Raw genomic sequence first — 14,285 nt, 5'->3', positions numbered from 1 at the left:
ACCATTGAGCCCTCTTCAACCCCCTCCTTCTCGCTGGTGTGCGGTAGCGTTCCTGTCACTTCTCCAATGCATAGTAAAGCACGTACACGACCGCAGTGACTGGCCTTCCGTTGTGTGGCCTTGAAGGCAGCGTCGATTGACGTCACATGTGTATATCTCGAGTGGAGCACGCGCCTTAGTTCTAGGTTTACCGTACAGAAAAACAATGAAGGCACATCCGGTATTACGGTGAATGCCCGCCGAACACCCCCTCCTTTCCCCTCTCTACCCTCGTAGTTGCCTGTCAGTCGCCGGCACTTATTTGATCACCACGCGGGACATCTCAATCTTATTTTCCCCCAGTTCCTTCAAAGATCGGTGCGTGCTTTCCACGCTTCGTAAGTGGTCCGTGTGGTACTCTGTATGTATCAGGCAACCTGCCGCGAATGGTGTCTGATAACAGCGGCATATCATCGAGCCAGAGACATCGATGAAATCACAGCCTCCCTCTCTGCTCGCTCCCGGTCTCTCACCGCTCTCTACGACAGAGCACGTGTAGCTGTCCAGACGCCCATTCCTTATCGCCAGGATTAGATAAATGAGCTAGTAACGTGATCACAAGCTGGTGGTCTTGCGCTATTCTCCCGTTGCTGCTTAGTTGCTGCTGTGCTCGAATACGCTCGCTGCTTGACAGCACGTGGTGCTTTGCAGGATCTGCTGCTTCTTGATTCTGTCTCTTTCTTCCTCGTTCTCCGACTAGGACCTCTGCAGGCCCTCACATTTCACTGCTGGCGACCACAGGAAGTGCGGAAAGACGTTCAAGTTCCTGATCTGTGCTCGTTTTGTTTGACGACGCCGAGAACAAAGGGTCTACCATGAAGATTGGCATGCACGTCATCACACTGGCAGCGGCCTTCTTTGTCACATTCGTTTCTTCAGCCCCTTCCGTGAAACAAGGGCATGAGAAATGTGGATACGAAGTGAGTACATGTAATTTTTTGTGCATCTCCATATGGAAGCAGCTGTTTGGGTTGAACATTGTAGGGACTGCTGACGAGGCACTTTATCATTAAAGACAAAGCGTTCGTTTATCATCCAAAGGCACATTGACCATTTCTAAAAATCTATATTATCATTTGCGTCTATGTTCTTGTGGTCGCCTACGTAACTCGGTGTATACCATATTTCGCACAAGAGGACATGACCGTACGTTTAACATGCGCGACACGTCCCAATGTGAATAATGTCACAAGCCTGTCACATCGTAAAACCCTTTCCTTTTTGACGTGTGGCGCTACCGGCATACCAAGGTCGGCTATAAGCTGGTATGGGAGATAGGTGATTCACAGTTGGTGTCATGGGTGGAATAGCTTGAACGCATTAGTAATTTTCGCGCGAGAATGTTAAAGAGCCTGCGCCGCACGAAATCTGGTGTTGGCGTCGTTGTCAGCGAGTGAAAAATCTCAAAGTTTACATACCATAAACTCCAAGATTCCAGTCGAAATTGAACCCAGGCATTCTGTGTCAGTCATGTATTCTGCCATAGAGTGATGCCAGATTTTGGAACGGCTATGAAGAAAGACACTATGCAGGCTCCATGTCTCACCCACATGAATTCCGGTAGAAGTGGTAGCAATGTTAGGTACCCGCATTTCTAGCCATGCAATCGACATTACATGTCTGCTATTATGACTAACCAAGCTAAAACTAAGCATTGTTGTACTTCAGAGGAATATGATAACGCTACGCATACCTGACATCCCCGTAACTCGCCGGGGAGCGGACACTTCGCTAAAAAAAAAAAACTGATGTCTGTGCCAAAGCGTAACCTTGGACTAATAAGCTACTCTTCAAGTTCACGTGCATAGTAAACCAACGACGTGCCCTCCGTATCGATGTTTTCCCACGTCGTATGGCTTGGCTAAAAGGTAAAAAGAGAATGAAAATAAAGCATGGAGAGCTAGTCGCTGGCTCCTTCATATGAAACTGGCACCCACTACAAATAGGTGGGAGCAAGCGGAAGTCTTGAATTTTTAATACTTATAATATTATTACATTATTATTATTATTATATTATTATTATTATTATTATTATTATTATTATTATTATTATTATTATTATTATTATTATTATTATTATTATTATTATTATTATGTTAGAGAAGTGCACGGTAAAGCTGCGACAGTGTGGAGTCAGACGATGGCTTCCGCAGCTTTCGTATGCAGTTCAGGTGCGGCACTATATGAAAGAGTTCTTTTTTTTTTTTCTTCCGTTGCCACAGGTCACATTTTAATATTATAATAATCTGTTGTAATTTTACGAAATTTTTTTGCAGCTTCTTGAGATGGAAGTTAATGTAGAGTAGTTATCGCGACGATGGTGTAAAACTACTTTACAACCACAACAAGCATACTTGCCATAAAAAACAAACAACTCTAACATTGACCTTTAACCGCTGTTATGAAAGGAAAGAAAGTGGACAGATAGAAAATTGTGAGAAGGGGATGGGGGCGAAGGGGTAGACTACGAGAGTGTGGAAGTGAAGTCTATATGCAAAATAAGTACCACTGTGATTGAACGCAAATACTTAGGGTGGTTACAAATGACTTACCGCATAGTTTACGCAAAAGTGTTGGGGACGTTCAAAAACCTTACACCATGCATTTTTCAGCTTGTATGTGCGCGCACACACACACACACAAACACACACAGAGCATTCGGACAAGTATGTTCCCCAGCATGCACTCCAACCCCTCCCCCCTCCCCCTAGCTATGCACTGATGTACCATGCATTGTCTGTTTCCATGCCTTCTGTTCCCCTCTATTCCCCTCTCTTCTTGTGGGGTAGCAAATTAAACATTGTTGCTTAGACCTTCTGCTTTTTCTGATCTCTCTCTTTCCCTCTCTCTATGTCAGGTCACACGCCTCGAACACCGGGAGCAAGTTCAAAAACAAAGCCTCTCGGCATGCTCTCGCTGGTGCTGAAGAGTAGTCTTACTACAAACTTTTCGTTGTCACTTGCTGCTTGCTATTGGCTGCCAATTTATGAGTGACATTGCAATAGGCTGGCGATGTGTCTTTCGGTTGGTTTCCAGCATTTATTCGTGTCAGAGTGTTTCTGAACAGCGAAGCCTTGAAGCGGAATTACGCAATGCTTTTTGCGCAGTGACTTGGAAAGGCGCAGTGAGACTTCTTGGGCAAGTTGGTGTGACTTAGGAAACTTTACTTGCAGCGATAAAACGAAACACGCAGCGAAAAACACACAAACTCATAGAGCGCCAGAAGGAGCTATGTGCATCTCACCGGGTCCGTTGTTCTTGTGCTTAAAGTCCTGTTCACTCTGAAAGACATCTGCGGGTGGTGGCAATGTAGACATCGGTAGTATCGGAGTGCTGCCAGTAGTGCACCAGCGTTTTACGTTGTAAACATACTCTAACCTCCCTGTCCTTCCTCTTTCAATCCTCCTCCTTCTTTCACATTAGTAATCCGAAAAAGTTATTTTGTATCACCGAACTATCAAGCCGCAATACCGAAAGCGCTACTTTCGCAGCGATAAAGGGTTTGGTAAGGCAGGATACGTTCAAAAAGGACATTAGGTGACGCCCTCCTTGAGACTTCCGCACCAACTCGTCATGAACACAGACACACACACACACACACACACACACACACACACACACACACACACACACACACACACACACACGCACGCACGCGCACACGCGCGCGCGCACACACATACATACACACACACATACATACATACACACAACCACACACACGCACGCACACACACACACATACACATACACACACACACACACATACACACACACACACATACATACATACACACACACACAGAAAGGAAGGAAGGACCACGAATACGCAGCGATTTGGTTGGCCCGCGTGCAGGTGCGCTACCGTTTACTAATGAAGTATAACAAACCAGCGAAAGTTTCAGTCTTTGTGACGTCACCTGCCTTGGTGATGTTTACTAGTTCTTACATAATTCCTCCTTACTGGTGAAAATTTATTGAATTGAGTTCTACTAGAGTGACATACATAACCATTGAAATCTGAGAAACGATTTTTCTATGCAAATACGAAAGAAGACCGTGAAACCTTAGTGTGAGGCCGCAGTTCATGTCCCGCTATTTCGGCCAGAAATACAAGATTCTCTCTGAAGTAATGAAACCATGATTGCGAAATTCAATATTGTCCAAAACGTGCGGCGCTTAGGATACGTCCGCAGAAGCCATACGGACGCAGCCTGCCAGCCATTCGCGATGGGAGGTTGCGTCCGTACGGCAGCTGCGGACGCGCAACTAAATCTGGCTAGTGATGTCAGAAGTGTTGACGCTTAAACCGTCGACGCTGATTCTCGATCCCCACTTACATTATGACCTTTACGGCGTTATGGAGTGCGATGTGCACTTCACAACGTTTAGTCCGGAAGTTTGAGGCTTTCATTCCAATATGAAACCATTGAATATGTAAAATGTTATGCACGTGTAGAGGGGTACTTGTGTGAATGTTTACGTAGTCTTCCTGTTTCTTACCTAATCCCTTCGAAATCAGAGCCTTTCATAAGCGCCATTACAGCGACAGTGTGCGTGCTCATATATATACGAGATGTTTCGTCGTACAATTGTGTGCTCTCATGAGTGACTACGCCAATTTGTACCGACCTACTTTATTCATGTCAACCTTGCGGAACAAGATGCGCCTTTCATGGTTCACATCTCGAAGAAATTACGCGTGTATACATTTAACTTCACAGAGCTGTCCAAAAGCGAGACCGGGCATGTTGAACGTCCACTTGCTGGCCCACACACACATGGACCTCGGTTGGCTTAAGACAGTCGACCAGTATTTCTACGGAAGTGAGTGCACCTTTGTCATAAGCCTTGCTATGTGGTTTTCTGTCAAGCAGCGCATGTTTGAGAATGCTTTCTAGAATCATCAACACTCTAAAGGTCTTGGAAGCTGGGGGTTGTGTGTGTATGCGTGGGTGTCTGTGTCAGGGAGAAAGAGAGAGAGAGAGGTTGTTTACATCATGTTTCCCAGCTGCAGCGTTGCTCGGTTGCTGAACCGAAACACATGGATTCAGTCCTAACCACAACGGTCGCATTTCGATGAAGACGAGTGCTACTAACCAAGAAATAGATTGTTACAAGTGAAAGCTAAAACAGCAAGGGCTAGAACCAATACAAAGAGCGGTTACGCTGTGCTCCATGTGTCATTAAAATGTGTGGTAGGCTGCTAGGAAGTTGAGCGTGCCAAGACAATCGTTATACACCGAAACAAATGGTTCTTGCTACGGCTTTTCATCTAAATATTTTTGTGGGAAATATACGATACCAAAGTGTAAATATGTTTATCACAGGAAAAATGCCGTCAACAAGACAGACTAATTACGCTGCACTTACCAGAGTGATCTAGCACGGAAACCTATGGAGGCTGCATCTCAGACCTTTCATAGTCTTTCTCGTGGCAGTTGAATTACATTTAACTTTGTGCCCGTGTACTTGGGCGGCACTGTACTACATATACGTTTCACAGCGACTAGATCATGCCAATAAGATAAGGAAAATAGGGTGCTGCACTGACGCATTTACAATGTCGTTTTTTTTTCCCCAGGACGATAGCGCGGTGGAATGGGTTGCCTTCTGATGTAGCAAAGGTTACCTCACATGAAGTATTTTCAAGATTACTTCAGGATCTAGAGTACTGTACTCACGAGCATGTGTAGGGACGAGACGGTACTGTGAAGCTGCTTTGTATTGTCTACTACCACGTGCCGCTATGTATAGTTGACAATGAATTGCGTTATTATTGTGTTGTAGGAGTGTGAGTATCCGTATTCAGTGTTGACATTTTGTATTCTTCCCTCCCCCACCACTGTAATGCCCTTGGGCGCTGTGGGTACTATGATACATAAATAAATAAATAAATAAATAAATAAATGAGTAGATATCACCACAAGCGTTTGCACTGGGCAGTCATATGTAGTTATCTTTGAAGTGACTAGTTATCGTGTATATGTTACATGGAGCTTAAACAAATATGCGTGCTTGTGAACGTAATAGTATTACGAGGACCAATGCGTTTCTATTCAAGTTATGTCCGCAGTACACTATTTCACAAGTTGCATACCGTCGCAGCCATGCACTGAAATAATCAAAAACGCGTGTAGCAGTACTCCTTGCGAAGAAATGAAGTAGTGTGCTATGCTTTCTTTAACAATGCGAGCACAAATACATAATTCCAGCCCAGAAAACCACCATTTCTGGTGACGTATTCAGCTAAACAGAGGCGAGAGATAAAGAATTCGTAACATGATTTGTACGCTGCTAACTGAAAGTTGCCTTTATTTGCGCATCGCAACAAAGACTTAGTAACGCAGTAGCTGCCAGCTAAGCGAAAAAATTGCGGAATCAGAGACTTAAGTTATTCTGTTTCTCTCTGATTCGAACGCGCGGTGAAACGCGCGTTCGAATAATGTACGGAATACGTAATTGCTAATTCATCACAACGAACGTACTAGTGAAATCTGCTCCTTAGGTCCTTTTTTATACACACAGCAACACACGTGAGAACGACTTTAGGCAACCAGCGGCAGCATTCTGTAGCATGCACTTCAAACTCACCATGTCAAGAATGTTTGTAGATCACAGCTGATTGATAACGACCACACGCAGCCGCGAAGCACTCAAGAAAACCGCCGCTGACTCGAACTTATCTCGGAATTGAGTAATCTCTTTTTGAAGGTGTCGTCGTTATAATACGCAACAAAACGCGCACAAAAAACTGTGCGGAGGTTCTGTGTACATTTTTACTATTTTTATTTAATAATATTTCTCATTTTTGTACCAACTACGGAATAATGATTTATCTAATTTGGAGTCACTGAAACCTAGTCGTTGTGCTTCACCGTTACTTTTGTCACATTCCGTTGAAGATACAGTAATTGTCAAGAGGGGCTATCGATTATTCAAACACATAATAGTTATTGTAGCCACAATACTATATATAATATGTTCTGCGGGAGTTGTCGGTGAGCCATAATATTGAGGTATTTACCGACGGTCATGCTTAGGCTAGGCCAGTTAGAAAAGGTATGCTTGTGCCATGGCATACGAAGTTGTACTGTACTTTTTTTCTCGGCCACTCATTATCTTACTCTCTGGGAGACCGGCACCGTAGGAACACATGTTTTACTGCTGAACCTACGTGTGTGTTTGCGAGTTGTCCTAGTTCGCGTGGGGCACGTAACGTTGCCGAAAGTTGGGAAAGTGGCACCGCTCTGGCGCACTGGCGACGACGATACTGCACGTGACTGCAGCTAATTCATTGTTCTTTTCACGCAGTGCTCTCACGTCAGATAAGTGGTAGAAGATTACAACGCATCCGGAGAAATCCAGCTAGTACCACACAATCAAGGACACCTCTCAAAAAGACACAACGTACACAATGGCAGACGAAGTGTAGCCAAGCCTTATCAGGGTGTTTGAAGCAGATTTCTGCGACTGCAAATAGCGACGTATATTTCTTAGCAATCATTGCAAATTTTTCTGCCTAGAAAAACATTTTTCGCTCTCAATGCATTTTGCCACATCCCTTTCCCCCGAAATAGTGGGCTCTACGTGCTACTTGAAAAATGTTTCGCAGATGTTACAGTTCAGAATATTAAATGCGAAGCATTTCTTAGCGAACTTCGGCAACTTTGAGCGTATCTATCTATCTATCTATCTATCTATCTATCTATCTATCTATCTATCTATCTATCTATCTATCTATCTATCTATCTATCTATCTATCTATCTATCTATCTATCTATCTGTCTGTCTGTCTGTCTGTCTGTCTGTCTGTCTGTCTGTCTATCTATCTATCTATCTATCTATCTATCTATCTATCTATCTATCTATCTATCTATCTATCTATCTATCTATCTCTCCATCTATCTATAGCCGCTTACGTTTGGGTGCTCTCGTCCATACTCTGCGAATTCCTATTGTCCAGTTATACGAATGAGAAATATCTCCACCGGTGCTGAATTGAATGGCGGCTAAAAGTACTATGACTGTAAATTCCAGGTGGTCGGTGAAGGGTTGCGTATACCACAACGAACAATTTGTACTGTTCGTGTTTTAATATACAAAGTTTGTATTAACTATTGTATATATATATATATATATATATATATATATATATATATATATATATATATATATATATATATATATATATATATATATATATATATGTATATACATCTGCGTGTGTCTGTGCACATATTTTGTCCTGGTTCAATGCCTATTAAACTTAATTGTGACTGGTAACCTGTTTTTTTATCTAATAAGAGTGTTTAGACAACTGGCCCATGCCTTGTCATTGGTGTCCTAATTCGGGCTAATTCGGGACCATGCATTTTCACCACAGTGTAAGCTATGCACACGATAAAAAGTCATTTAGGTGTATATTGGTTGATTGTGCGCAGAGTGAAATAAAAATTGGATAAAGGTACATTTACAAGCCTACTTATCTTTAGCGAAAGGCAGTTTTATTTGATTTTGCAACGATCACGCATAAATTGTATTGTCAAAACTTGACCTGGTCCCGTGGTACCGAAGTATCGAAGCTTCGAGCTAGCACTGCTGCCACGCCTTCTTGCAGCGGATCACGTCGCATGACGTCCCTGCTGCTACGTTAGTGGTTCAGCGGCTCAAATTCCCTGCAAAGCAATTAAAGGCTTTAGAGTTTGATACCATGGCATAGCAGGGCTTTTGCTCTAATTTCGACAGAAACCTTGGAGACGTAAAAATGAGACCTTCATACAAATGAGAGGAAGGAAATTTACAAAGACGCCCATTTTTCATTCTCTACACACAACTATATACAGAACAACAGCTAAGTAGCCAGTGAAATGATAAACGGAGTAAAGTATCCACATATTGTAGACCACACAACTCGCTATGCTTGTAGACACAATTCTCCAATGCACCGTGCCTATAAGGTCTGACTATGTGGATAGTTCAGAACAAACTATTCTTTACGTCCTGTAAATGCATTTCTCTTTCTCGACGTCCTTTCACACAGCAGTATCGTTCGATGGCGATGTCACATCAGCCTGCTAACGTTGTATGTTGACGGATTCAGGCAGTACTAAGGATCGACAATGCGATGAAGGGCATAAAACTGTCAGTGCCGGCCTTTTCACATCTACTATCTTTGCCATGAGCTCTTATTAGCCAGCGCTTTTAACCATTCGCAACGTTCGCGTGTGTGGCGCTGAGTCCATTACCTACAGGCGTCCAGCTGATTTGCTTTTTCATTGGTCACAGCGCTGGTTTCTTCGCTTATACTTCTTTTTTTGTGGGTTATAGTTTATCTCAAGACATCGGTTCAAGTCAATGCCAACAAAGCAACACCCTGTGCTATGACGCCGTTCTTTGAGCGTTAACTGAGTGTAGCTGCTGTGCGTTAGTATAGCCACTGTTTGGTATCAGATATTTAGGGTGAAATAAACACTTCCTTTCATTTGTTACAGCATAAGGGCCCGAAAGCACTACATAAGGGGGGCATACATAGGTTTCTGAAAAGTAAACTACATCAGTTGATAAGAAATTAAATCAAACAAAGCTAAACGGAACAAAAAATTGTGGCATCGGGTACGCACACAAGATAAAACTCAAGATCCTGTGTTAGGTGCATATTAGAAAAAATGCGAGATGCACAGGTTTTACAAAAGTAAAAAAACTGTAATTAGTAAAAAGAAACAAACGTGGCATTGCGTACACAAGACAATTCATTATGCTATGGTAGGCACCTATTGTTGGACAAAATGGCAGGTTAGTTTGTTTTTTTACAAAATTTTTTTCGATATGAACAGGAAGCAATGGCGTTAGGTAGCGTGTTCCATAAGGTGATTTATTGTGGGAAAAAGGAGTTAATTTTCACCGTTGTGCAATTACTTATGTGCACAATGGAACATGTGTGAGCCAATCTCGATCATGCTCGTGCAGGTGTAATAAGAAGCGTATGTCTTCTGCGTGATTGATAAAATAAGCAATGCAGCAGGCGCAGACGATCAATTATGCAATGTGATTTAAGGACTGGTAGTGATAGGGTGAGCTTCAAGGCAGTTTTACTAATGTATGGTGAGTATTAAGATGATATAAAATGCGCTGTGTGGTTTTGCACAGCTTCAATTTCATCTGTAAGATATGATTGCAATGGGTGCCAAATGGATGACGCGTACTCGAGCTTCGGTCGCACATATCTTAGTTATGCCAGCTTCTTGATGTCAGCGGATGCAGATTTTGAATTTCGACGCAAGTAACCAAGTGACGTGATGCCAGAGGACAGATTGTTTGGATATGTGATACCCATGAGAATGATGATATCAGGTAGACCCCTAAGTACTTGTAGTTTTCGGCTGAGCTGAAGCGAGACGAATTTATATAATATGTATAATTTACCGTAGTGTGTTTTCACCTATGTTATGAAAGAACGATCATAAAAAAGCAAGAAGAAATGCAAGAGAGTAAGTTAAAGAGGAGTACCTGTAACGATGTTTTCATGTTCATAGAGCTGCCACATGGGCTAAATAGGAAAATTGGCGATGTATCCTGGCGAAAGTTGCTGGAACATCATAGTGTCGTATTACTCACGCAGAGCCTCCTGCTCAGCTTTATGTGTTCAAAACCGTTCTGTACAGAGTGTAGATTTCCAAGGGCCCAAAAACGAAGGGTTACCAACGTGAAGAGTAACATATATTAAGGTTTTGGTTCACATAGCTTGAACATAACGGGCAATCCTGTAGTGTGAATGCTTTACGAAACAGATACAGATACAAATGTTGGAAGATGAAGCTGCATTGATGCAGAATACAGAGCTCCAGTAGCTTCCTGGACCAGGGGCGTAGGCAGAACCTATTTCAAGGCGGGAAGGGAGATCCACCCTGATATGATTTAGGGCAGGGCACGCAGATCCGGTCGAGTGTCATTTTGTGCTCTGTATGCCATGGCAAAAAAAATGTAGCCTCTGGCTACGGCACTGTCCTGGACTAGTAGTTTCACTGCAATAAACAGGGGTAAGAAACTTGAGGACTGCTTTCGTTTTTGCTTATCAAAGTTTGATGTCCTAAAAGCAAGACAGATGTCAAGATTTCGTGCATGTAGAAGAAAAAGCGGTAGCAAATTTATTGAAATAGCAGAGAAATGTGGAGCATTGTGCGCTGCCGCAAACTATAGAATGGATAATTTGAAAGCTATCGCAATATGCCGATCGAGTTATATACTGATAGTATTAGCAGGTCTAGTATTCCGCTGTAGGCAAGATATTTTGCGCTTAGTGTAATACCCTGTGTGAAAAACGCACGCAAGTGTCACAAAAATTGGAGGACTTTTAAGCTTCGCCTTCAAAAGTTGAACGCAATCACAATATCGTGTCCTTAGTGTGGACTTCAACAACATAATGCATACTTTTTGTTGCATGGTGTTACCCGAGTTGCTTAAATCGTGGATTACCACAATGCAATCGAAGTGTAAAGTGGCTTGGGTCAATCAATGAGGATTGTGTGAAGCTTTCGCATATGGCTACAGTTTTTGTGATGGGTGACATGCTTTTAAACCCGCCACAGAGGTCACTGCGATGACTGAACAAAGATGAATCTCACAGGCAAGGAGGTTATATTAAAACTTCTGGAGTGGCGGAGAGGCTCCGCGGCTGAAGCCGACACCGCCATATTGATCAGGGCAGAAAACGGATGGGCGCATTTTAGCGTGCGTGGCTTTCGTGTTGATTTAGTGCTAGTAATGTTGCGTATCATGCCTCTAATTGAACAAGACGCTTCTGAATACATCTGTGATCACATTTTGAGGCGACGATGTTGGGCTCTTGGGTAGTATTTGGCTGCGCGAATCGTGTGAAGCGGACACTGGGCTCAGCTTTCGATGTTTAAGTAGGCATGCTTCACTCAAACGCTTATTATCCCATATTTTAGCGACTATGCGACTGCATTCATAGATTTTCTTTTGGCGTCCGGGGGCACAATGAGGCTAAGAATAATTTTTTGCAGGCTCCATGTTTTTGTAGTAACGTTTGTAGGATATATATATATATATATATATAGAGAGAGAGAGAGAGAGAGAGATGAAATAGATGATCAGAGTTTCTTCCGGCTACCGTAATAAAAGTTATAAACTTCGAGAATAGTGCAGTATAGGAAACAAAACAATAAAATATTTATTTAATCCTAACAGTTTCGGCTGGTGGACCAGCCTTCTTCGGAGGATGTAAGTGAAATGAGGCAACATGTAAGCAACATTTCACATACATCCTCCGAAGAAGGCTGGTCCACCAGCCGAAACTGTTAGGATTAAATAAATATTTTATTGTTTTGTTTCCTATACTGCACTATTCTCGAAGTTTATAACTATATATATATATATATATATATATATATATATATATATGTGTGTGTGTGTGTGTGTGTGTGTGTGTGTGTGTGTGTGTGTGTGTGTGTGTGTGTGTGTGTGTGTGTGTGTGTGTGTGTGTGTGTGTGTGTGTGTGTGTGTGTGTGTGTGTGTGTGTGTGTGTGTGTGTGTGTGTGTGTGTGATATCCCTGAGTACGTTTTTTTTTCTTTTTACAGTGAAAGGTATTACGAGATCAGAACACGGGTCATGCGTAGAGCCGTGTCCGCCACCGCCGCCACTCGTAATTAGTATCGAACAAAAAAAAAAAACTCGGTAAGTTAAGAATATCAATGACACAATGAGAGTCCAACCCGGGTCCGCTGCGTGCCAGCCCAGCATTCTACCACTGAGCCACGCCAGCGCTTGTAACTTGTTTCTAAACTGGTTTTAGGCAGGCTTAATGTCTGGAAACGGGTCGCATTAATATGAGTAATAAAGCAGTTTAGACCATCAAGGAACAGCGAGGCGTCACACAATGCGAATTTCGTGGCGACTTGGTCGTCCAACGCTCCCATCCATTAAAAAACTCGTTCTTGATCACCTATCAACTGTGGTGCATAACCACTTCACGCATATTTCTTCATCGTCATCAGCCACTGCATAAAAAGATGCACTAAACTTCAAACAGGTGTGTAGCGAATACCGCGTACGATTCTCCGAAGAATGGCGAAGGATAACATAGTGAATGCTGGCCTACTACAGAAAATTTATGATTATTTATGGCACTGTGGGTACCCAGCAGTGCCCTTGTAGCATCCCAAAGAATTTTTAGAGAAGGCTCTGAAAGACCACTCTCCCAGCTTTCGCTGTGACTGTGCTGCGCGTTCCTTGCAGGTCTGGCGTGTTTTTGTTTTTTACACGCTTGGAACGCCAAGTGTCCAAGAAAAATTAAAGCAGGTGTGCATTAAAGTCCTTTCCACGTTCCTTTGCCTACTAAAAATATTAAACAGGTGCTTTTGTAGCAATAACGAAACGCACGGCAAGCATCACGGTGCTTCAAAGCAGGCGCCGCCTCCTTCTGCCCTGAGCAATATGGCCGCTGCGGCTTCACTTCGAGACATGGGCGGGTATGCGGGACCGCCACTCCAGAAGATTTAGTATAACCTCCTTGCTCACAGGGTCTCTCGCGTATTCACGTAAGACAATATGAAGGCACAAATTCTTCTGCGTCGATGTACTGATTCTGCCACGCCACCCTGTGACAGCTTATTGCTTCTAACTTGGTTTAGCAGCGTGGGTCGCGTGGTTACCAACAAGATCGGAGGCACCGAGGCTGTTTCTTTTTACCGCCTCTATTATCGGCCTCCTTTTGACTAAGCAAGGTTATGATGTGGTGACGACACGTTATGTGACGTTATAGTAACGTCCCGATCAAGTAAAAAAATTTGGTGACCCTTCACGTCTTATGGTGACGTCATTAGGTGGTGATTTTTTTTTCATAATTTATGATAACGCTGTCGACTACGAACGTTGGTCAGTTTTTGCGATAAAATTTTTTTAGCTTTCGCCTTCGTAACCTGAGGCAGGGGCTGGTAGCCTATGGTCCACGTGGCCTTATTATTTACCCTACTTCCCTTGCCACCTCCTATCTAAATGCCAACATGGCAGTTTTGACCCAAGTCTCACGCTGGAATTTTCGCTTGCAACCTCACTTGTTTGGAACTTCGTGGCATACGTGCTGAAAAAAAAACATTATTTTGAATCCAATTTTACAATTTACTGTCCATTCGCCATTACAATTTTGCTGTTCATTCCAATTTACTCTCCAGTTTAATCCGGCCATGCACGAGAAAGACATGGTTTGCCACTTTATACAGACTAA

At 43.0% G+C, this 14,285-nt stretch overlaps 1 protein-coding gene across 2 annotated transcripts in view; it reads left to right on the top strand.

Annotated features, from left to right (window-relative positions):
• Positions 1–679: 679 nt before the first annotated feature.
• LOC119169884 (lysosomal alpha-mannosidase-like) overlaps positions 680–14,285 on the top strand; it is a 100,975-nt gene continuing 87,369 nt past the window's right edge. For both annotated transcript variants that reach the window (XM_075883851.1, XM_075883852.1), the window contains exons 1-2: positions 680–959; positions 4,764–4,866. In XM_075883851.1, the coding sequence (XP_075739966.1) occupies positions 855–959; positions 4,764–4,866 (208 nt within the window). In that variant the 5' untranslated portion in view covers positions 680–854. The remainder of the gene's footprint in view (positions 960–4,763; positions 4,867–14,285) is intronic.

The sequence above is a fragment of the Rhipicephalus microplus genome, unplaced genomic scaffold (genome assembly GCF_043290135.1).
Source record: "Rhipicephalus microplus isolate Deutch F79 unplaced genomic scaffold, USDA_Rmic scaffold_21, whole genome shotgun sequence".
Lineage (NCBI taxonomy): Eukaryota > Metazoa > Arthropoda > Arachnida > Ixodida > Ixodidae > Rhipicephalus > Rhipicephalus microplus.
The sequence above is the reverse complement of the archived record's forward strand: the minus strand, read 5'-3'. Positions and strand labels throughout refer to the sequence as shown.